At 50.3% G+C, this 8,666-nt stretch overlaps 1 protein-coding gene across 1 annotated transcript; it reads right to left on the bottom strand.

Annotated features, from left to right (window-relative positions):
• Positions 1 to 2,739: 2,739 nt before the first annotated feature.
• On the bottom strand, positions 2,740 to 8,192 carry MMAB (methylmalonic aciduria (cobalamin deficiency) cblB type; the record flags this gene model as incomplete). Its single annotated transcript, XM_009334438.1, has 6 exons — positions 2,740 to 4,760; positions 5,168 to 5,227; positions 6,290 to 6,354; positions 6,682 to 6,779; positions 7,177 to 7,249; positions 8,130 to 8,192. Coding segments are annotated over 6 exons (447 nt in total), but the record flags the coding sequence as incomplete, so codon positions are not given.
• Positions 8,193 to 8,666: the final 474 nt, after the last annotated feature.

Raw genomic sequence — 8,666 nt, 5'->3', positions numbered from 1 at the left:
ATCAGAAACAGCAAAAAGAAACCCCGCAGCAGATGCTGTCAAGGCAGAAAGCTGGCAGCAAACAGCCAGGCCTGCAAAATGCCTGCCTCGCCGTCACTGCGTGGTGGGCCAGAGCAGCGCAGTCTTGCCAGGGCTGGCTCTGCGCACACCACGGCACCTCGGGGCTGACCGAGGGTGAAGTCTGACCGTGGCCGAGGCACTTGGACCACGCACACGCTGGGCACTGCTGGCTGCGGAGCTGGGAGCGATCGCCGGAGGCTGGTGCTCCCTCAGCGGCGGTGCCGGCAGGGAGCGGTGCTGGGGTGTCCCAACTGTGGCTGCTGCCATGCGGGCAGGCCCTGGCTGGGGGCACGCCACCGCTGCTGCAGTGCAGGCACAGGCACGTTTTGGGAGCAGACAGCTCTTCTCGCAGCTCCTCCTCTGCTCCTACGCTGTCCCAAGGCTCTGACTCACGCCACAGACTGGTATTCTCTCCATTTGATACCGCTGTTTTGCACAACCTGTTGGCCCGTGCTCCGTGCCGGGGCTGGTTGCAGGTTCGGACAGAGAGGGAGGAGGATATGCCAAGCTCTGGTCTCCACATCTCTGAGCAGAATGAGATAAGGTATTCCTGCAGCTTACTTCTGTGTTTGCTCATGTTTACTGAGACATGCAGCAGCAGCTCCTGCAGCGCATTAGTGACCCGCGTGGGTGATAGAGTGGTCAGACCTACGTGGCACTGACTTGGCCCTGCCACCCACCACCTCCTGGGTGAGTGGTACTTACACTGGCTGTTCAGAAATGCGCTTTTGTGGCCGTTTCAAAGGTCAAGTTCTTCGTTACTGACCCTCTGCAGCTTCACCTTTACCCTGGGGTGGTTGGAGCGCTAGCTATGGCACTCTATCTGTGCACGCCCTACGGAGCAGCTAAAGCTGGGACAGGGCACAGAGGTGGGCACTTTCTGCCAGGTTGCAGCAGAGGTAGAGCTGAGGGACCAAGACAGCCCCTTCCTCAACACAAATGGGCTGAATCTGCTTCTGTCTGATGCAGGGACAGTGGCTCTTGCCCTGGGGCACCCTAACTGCACGCCTGCCCTTTTCTAGCCAGGTCTTACCTTGCTGTAGCACGGTCTGTTTGGGTGAGGAGGGTTTTTCTTTGACCCCTTCCAGGCAAAATGGGTATTTCAGGAGCCTGCAACTGCAGAGGACTTGATCTGACGGCAGATGTGGTCCCTTCTGGTCCTCCAGCTTGAGAGGAGGAGTGCAGGACTGCTGCTGGCTCCCCATCGCCGGGGCTGTGCACCCCAAGACTTGCCCTTCAGCTGCAGCACCACGGCAAGCCCCGGGCGAGGGGGGGGCCAGCGCATCCTGTCGAGGTGGGGGCACACAGGTACTAGTCCTTCCTTCTGTGCATTAGCAGAGGAAACGCTGCCTTGTGTAAATTTACGTATGACTTGGCAAAATGTATGTTTGTGTCATTTCTGCAAGAGCAGCAGCCAGCTCTGCTGCTTACACATTGTGGCGGTAATAGAGGTGGTTGAGTTATAGTGAAACTTATTTCATTTTACAGCTCCTACAGCGTTAACAGATGTACAGGCGTCTGATCCAATCATGCAGCAAGAGATTTTGGGGCCAGTTCTTCCAGTTTTGACAGCGTGTAAGCTAGGAGCAGCCATACATTTTACAAACAAGAATAAACGACCCTTAGCAACATATGTCTGTGCTGGCAGCTCCAACGTAATCATAAATAAGGAACCCTGCTAGGCAGGAATGTATCTGGGCTCTGCATACGGTCAGTACGGACAAAGCATCTGCCTTCCTCCCACTATATTAATGAGGTGCAGGCACTGGAATCCCTATGCTGTACGGCTGGATTTGTTGGGTGGGGGACAAAGGACTCGGAAAAACAAATGCTAACCCAGAGCAACGGAGCTTTATTTGTTTTAAAGCCTGCATTTCATTTTAGTGACGCTTCACTCCTACCCGCTCTCCTGCCTGCTGTCTCGCCAGGCTCTCGTGCATTACTGCACGCTGCTCCGTGATCGTTAGCAGACACCAGCTCGGCCACGCTAGAACTTCTTCGCGGAACTCGGTGCACAAGGTCCCTGCTTCAGCCCCAGTGTCCCCCCACCACTGGCCTCTGCTCCCAGCCCATTGTGGAGGGTGCACCGGGGCCCGAGGACCCGAGCCTCGCTGCAGCTCAATGGCCAGCAGTTCCCCCGTGTACCCTGGGGACAGCATTCAGGACAGAAAGGTCCCTTTTATACGGCCGAGTGCTGTACAACGAGGTGGTGAAGCAGAGGACAAACACCGCGCGCTGTGAACTCCCAAAGGGCCAAGCGCGGCCCCTGCGGAGCTCTGCTCTGCTGAGCTGCAGCAGCCAGCGGGGCTGGGACCACGCTCAGCCTGATCTATGCTCACTCCTAAATTCAAGCCCTGGCCCACTGTGCCTGCTTAACTGAAACAACAGGGTCACCCCAGACACCAGCCTCCCTCTGCTTCAGCCCCGCAGAAACAATTGCACAGACATCTTTGGGTAGAAAGGGCGGGGGGGAGCTGGAAGCTGAGTGCACCCTAATAAATTTAATCTCTCTATCATGTTAAAGTGTAGCAGCTAAATTTATTTCTCCTTGCAATCAAAACAATACTAGCTTTGGTCCCAAAACAGTAGTGAGATTTCTTCCCCCCAGCTGGAAAAAAAGAAAATACTATAAATCCATCCCGGAGCTGATTTATATAGCATTCATGAAGAATTTATATTGCAAAGAATTTTATTCAATTAAACTTGAAAAGCCTCTAGATTCTTAAGGTTCAATACTGATCACTGAGACAGAGCTATCATAAAACTGGATGGCCTGTCTGGAGCAGGCATTGAGAAAATGTCTGATGTGACATTGCAGCTGACGGTACAGTCCAAATCAAGAGCATTTGTCATTGGGATGTGTTACAGGCTAAGGCTTGGAAAATTACTCCGTGAAAAATGTGCATTAACAATAGCTGTGAAATATCTGTTTAAAAAAAAAAAAAAGGGTGAATAATGAGACAGCGGTGTCTATTAGTGCTGGGCATTCTTCACTCTGACCCCACTCTGATTAAAAACGTTAACGCAAAAGCCAGAGACTTTTGGGAAGCAAGTTTAACGTTGTTTCTACTTAAATAATTAAACAGCGGAAGCTGCATGAGTGACTGAAAAGCTCCCACCACTAAAAGTGGCACCCTTAGTGCAGGACAAGCACCCTTGATGCGTAATCACCTCACCGCCCACAGGTTTCCGTGATGCTCCTCCATACAAGGAGGGTAAGACTTAAACCACCACATCTGACGTGTATTCTTCCCAATTATATTTCCAAGCTGTAAGTGGCTTGGACTTAGCTGTAACACTGTAATTGTATTCTGTGTGCAGCGTGGGTAGCAAGGTGTTAACTCATTCAGCTGGCTGCAATGCACTTGTTTACATAGAGTATGTTTTTTGGCAGTTTTCAGGCCATCAGGAAGCTGGAGGAGGATGTCTTCTCGGCTGAAGCACTGTTATCTGCTGTCATGGTGTTTGCAGCCAGGTTCTCCAAGCCCTAGGACATGCTCTAGTCTACTCTGCTGAGGGCTCCGTGACAATGACACTCCTGAGGTCAACGTGGACGTTAACGTGTGTGAGATACGAACCCCTTTACACGTTAGCCTCTCTTCCAACTCTAGCCGTCAGCTGAGGCGGCGCCAGGCCCCTGCTACTCATCACAACCCCTTTATCTGCAAACTTACTGACTTGAGTGGTCCCCAGTAGATCGATACTGGAACTAAACAAGGGCTCTACTCCTTCAGCTGGTACCTGCAGCCAGAGGGGGATGCCGTGCCCAAACTCAGAGGGGTCTGTGCGCTCGGAGGGGCAGCTCCACATGGAGTTAACCCCAGCTACTTAAACAGAGCTTAGAATCGTAGAATCGTCTTGTCTGCACGTGACCTGTAGGATTTGGCCCTTCCTCCTTTAATCCCTCTATCCTGCGTGAGCCCCGTTTCTGGCAGAGGATGCACTGGATTGCCAGCACGGAGACATTCTTCACATGCATAAGGAGAGGCAGCCAGAGCCGAAGAATTCTTAGTGCATTCCTGAAATCTACACAGCTCAGCTTCAGCCAGGGCTGATAGATTGAAAGCAACTTAAAAAAGAAAAGCACATTGGGCTCAGTACTGAAGTATGACAGTTAGGGGCCCTTTGGTACAAGTAAATCACATTTATTATTTCAAAGCTTGTGGTCAGAGTTCCTGAATCTCTACACAGTTGCTGTTCTGTACGAGCATTATGACTTACAAAAAGAAGGTGATTGTTTTCTCTTCTTCATTCCTCAGAGTCCTGTCAAAGCCTTTCCACAGCACCTGCCACTGCCCAGGGAAATTAAGACATCTCTAGAAATCAGCTGTAGTTCTTTGAAGTCTCCTGCCTCAGCTCCAACCCGGGGCAAACAGTAACTCTGATGCCATCACCCCTGTGTTACACAAGGGATATTTGCGCAAGGCCCAGTGAACAGAACAGCTGTGTTCCTCACAGTATTTATGGACGAGGTCCTAGTTATTTAAGCTGGAAGTTCTTGGCAGCTCACATTTCCAATCCCGGCTTGTTTTCTTTCCCTTCCTTGATGGGGGAAAGCAGTCTGCTGGATTTAGCTTCCCATGATCAAGGAAACAAACATTCCGGCTCCCAGTTATGGTTCAGGCTTTACATATATTTTCTCTTCCTTCCCTTCCTTCATTGCAGCGTAACGTGCCAAAACGAAGAGATAGTCGCTCAGTCTGGAAACCAAGGGAAAAGCAGTGAAACACACCGGCTGCGTTTGTATCCAGCAATGCCCAACTACACGGCAAAGCACATTTGATTACAGCACAAGAACTGCAGGTAAAGGAAGGCAGAGAGAGACCACATGAGAAGCCATTTCCAAAATGGCCTTCAGTAAGGAAGTTAAGTGACTGATCCCTCAGCACCCCAGCTGTGGGTGTAAACAGCCAGCAGTGTCTGTAAACATACTTTGCAGCCTTGCAACAATACTTTTTAACAAGCTGCTTTGTGAAACTTCAAAGATCTTTTTCTAGAAGGGAAGCTTCTTGAGAGGTAAACCCCGCAGTTTTATCCCGAGACTACGGGAACACCACCAGGCACGCTTAGTAGTGCAGAGTAAGGGTTTGGGATTTTATTTTTTTACCTGTTTAAGTATTTGGCCACGTTTGGATCTGCTTCCCCTGCTTGTACTAAAGGAACCACGCTAGAACAAGAAAAGGAAACTTTTAGTGTATTTAACTTTCTAGCTCTGAATGCACAAATGGCTGCGATTTGCTGGAACACCAACCTTCACACCCCAACCTCACCGGGAGTCCCCATTCTAACTCCCCGCAGCACAGTGTGAACCCTGGTTACTTCCCCAAGAAGAATCTGTGGTGGCTACATAATGCAACTCATTTTTGTAGGTGTTCTGGAGGACTGCAGCTCCGCCCCTCTAAAGGCTACTCATCAGTGGGTATCACTGAACAATGGGAGCAGTTTGCAGGCGATCAATACCCTGAAGGATCATTATCCCTTTCTGCAGGTAAACAGGGACCCTTCTTTTGTTGAGGGAAGAGAGCTGTTCCTTTCCTCCTGACTGGTGTACAGCCCTCATTCTAGCTTTCCTTTGACAAGAAACCACTGACAGTGACGTTAGTTTTTCGAAGATCACGCTGCTCCAGTGTATCTTGTCAGAGCAGCAATCCTCACAGCAGAGCACATCCGCAGAAACATCTTCCCGCACATCAGCAGCTTCAGTAAAGAACCCCCAGCAACTTCGAACTGCTGATGAGCAGGTTCAGGCTAACACAAGAGACTCTGCACAGAAGTGATTTACCTAACGAGCAGACAAGAGTTTTCTCCTTCGGACCTTACCGGGGGAGCTTTAATCTCCAATAGAGGAGTGGGACAAGGTAGGTGTGGGCAGTAACATCTTAAAGCTTCCCTGGATCTCGCACCTGCCAGTGCCCCAGCTTCCATGTGTGCTAGCCTACAAAATACCAGATATGAGCTGAACACGTAGATGCATCTCGACATAAACCTGTCTGTTCTTTCTGAAGTTCTTAGCTCGGATGACCCAGTTCAGGGGACGGAAGAGAGACTTGCTTTTTGCTGGCTGCACTCCTGGAATTTGACTAATACAAACATACGAAGTTTGACTCAAGCTCTAGCCGAGTGCAATACAGCTATGGCTGATTGCTCCGACTGCAACGATTTGCTATCATTGCAGCATTCTGATCACCTTTTATCAATTTTATTCCGTTACACTACAGCCAACACTCACCACCTTTCAGCTCTGCGGCAGACAGCTCGGGAAAAATGGAGAGCAGCGCTGCTTCTACCTCCTGACTGAAACAACAATGAAACAGCACATCAATGTCTGCTAACAACAGATATAGCCATCCACCTTATTGTATAACTGCAGCAAAGCTTATCACATCTCGCACACACATGCAACTGAATCCTACGTTATGGCTAGGCAACTGGGCAGAGATATCTGAATGCAGTAGGACGTGGAAATTTAATTCAACCGGGTCCTTCTCTCTGCTTTTCTCTTGGTATTTGTCCATGCAAATAATGGCCTCACAACATGTTTTCCCACGGCAAGTGGTAGAGCAGATATACCCTAACAAAGCAAGCCTTCTCCAGTCAGTGAGAGGCATAAGCAGTACCTACTGGCAAGATGAAAGCTCTGAGCGGAGGAAGCTGCTCTGAATAACTGTCAATCCACTGCTCCAGCTCCAGAACTGGCTTCTCACTGAAAGATGTTCGTTCTACAGAGGGAAAAGAATAATCAACTAAAAGAAATGCAGAAGTGATTCAGTCTACAGATAGAGCTTACTTTCATATTTCTTGGATCAGTACGTCCTAAGCAAGCATCCCAAAAGAATCGTCCTGCTAGAGCAGGGGTGGCTCCCCATTCAGCAGCTGTGGCCGGGTGTCAGTGTTGGGGCAGCGCCCCAGGCCAGCTTACATCGCTTGAGTCACACACAGGCGGCGGCAGCAGCTTGTGGGACCGTGTGTGACTTCATTCAGCGCCAGACACACACTGCAGAGCAGCCCTTGGGCAGCTCTAACTACCACCTACCGGAACAGCCTCCCCAGCAGCAGTCTAGAAGGACAGCTGTGATTCAAGAACTGTTATCCCAGGAAAGGTACCGTGAGGCTTACTTAAGTGAGCCTCCCTGGCTGAGGAGAGAGGCGTCGCGATGTTGGAGCCCACATCCTGCAGCATACACTGGACCTAGATGTGGCAATCAGGACAAAAATAAGAAGCGCTTTCATTAACCAGGCTTTGATGCTCCGATACAACTGCAGCAAGCTCTGGGAGGCGACAGCTGGTTGTGCTGATTAAAGAAGATCCTACCCTTGTTGTTCATCATCCCCCAGCCTGCTGGCAGGGGGGATCAGATAAGTGCTCCCTAATTGCTTTATGAGAAGCCAGATTAGCGCATGTACTTGTTTTCACTGGCACATTAAACCACCCTGGCTGACTTTGCAGAAAGCAGACTGGGGGGTGCTCACATAATCACTTTGCTGGTAGGACACCCAAGCAGTAACCTCTGGAAGAAAGGCAGTGACAAACAGCTGCAGGCAGCGCTGGCTTGATGTCACGTCCACTTCCAAGAGGGGCATCTCTCCACAGCCCAGGATGCTTGAGAGGCAATCTGGTAAAGCTTTTTAAAGTCTCTGATTAGCTCCTTCTGTGTTCTTGTGCACAGTGAAGCTAATTAGCAAAACTCACAGACTGCCATGGCAGGACCTGTCTCCCACCATTGTGCCCACGTGGTTACTTCACCCCGATTTCAAATCTGATGCTATGTGACAACAAGACTTGTGTCCACAACCGTGTACAGTAACAGGTCTGAGTAAGTCTGCAGATATGTTTGTCTGCCCATAACTAATCACTTGATCTACCAGTTTCCTTCTTGGTTAAAGACATTTATTTCTTTAGAGAGTAATCAAGGGTCAGAGTCTGAAGTATTTGTTTATTTTAATACTAAATGTATTAAATTCCTGTGTGTCCGTGGGGGCACTGTGTCTAAAATTAAAGAGTTTAAGAATACGTTTCAATAGCACAGATGAAGTGACTACACTGGGGGAGGATTAGCATTAATACTCACTTTGTGAAGTTGTTCAACAAATGTGTGGCCCTTCTCACTGCTAAATTCACCAGCGAGCCTAGGTTAAAAAAACCAAAAGAGCAGAGTTAGCTAGAAATGAAAAAATTACCACGATTGTGCACGTGTTTTTCCATATGAAAAACACGTATGTTTTCATATATTGTTTTCATATGTTTTTCCGTATGAAAAACACAGGATTTGGACACTCCTGGCTGTTTGTCGGTGCAACCCTCTGGAGAAGTTTGGTCCAGAGCGTATCCCCTTCCCTCCTGCTGGGTGGTGGGGCTGGGAGAGCAGTTCTTAACGGAAGAGGACGCCCCGAAGACCCCCGCAGAAGGGGGCTGGGACGGTGTCGCGAGGCCTTTCTGCACGCGGAGGGCCTGGCTTCGGCCTGCCCGGGGCCAGAGCTCCCCGGGCCGGCGGCGAGTGCCCCGGAGAGCACGGCCACCCCGGCAGGACACGGCTGGGCCTCCGCGGCCCCTCCGCCCGGCAGCGGGAGCGGGTCCTGGGGCAGGGGGTTACCCGATTGCCCGCGTC

Source organism: Pygoscelis adeliae, unplaced genomic scaffold, assembly GCF_000699105.1.
Source record: "Pygoscelis adeliae isolate BGI_AS28 unplaced genomic scaffold, ASM69910v1 Scaffold262, whole genome shotgun sequence".
Classification (NCBI taxonomy): domain Eukaryota; kingdom Metazoa; phylum Chordata; class Aves; order Sphenisciformes; family Spheniscidae; genus Pygoscelis; species Pygoscelis adeliae.
The sequence above is the reverse complement of the archived record's forward strand: the minus strand, read 5'-3'. Positions and strand labels throughout refer to the sequence as shown.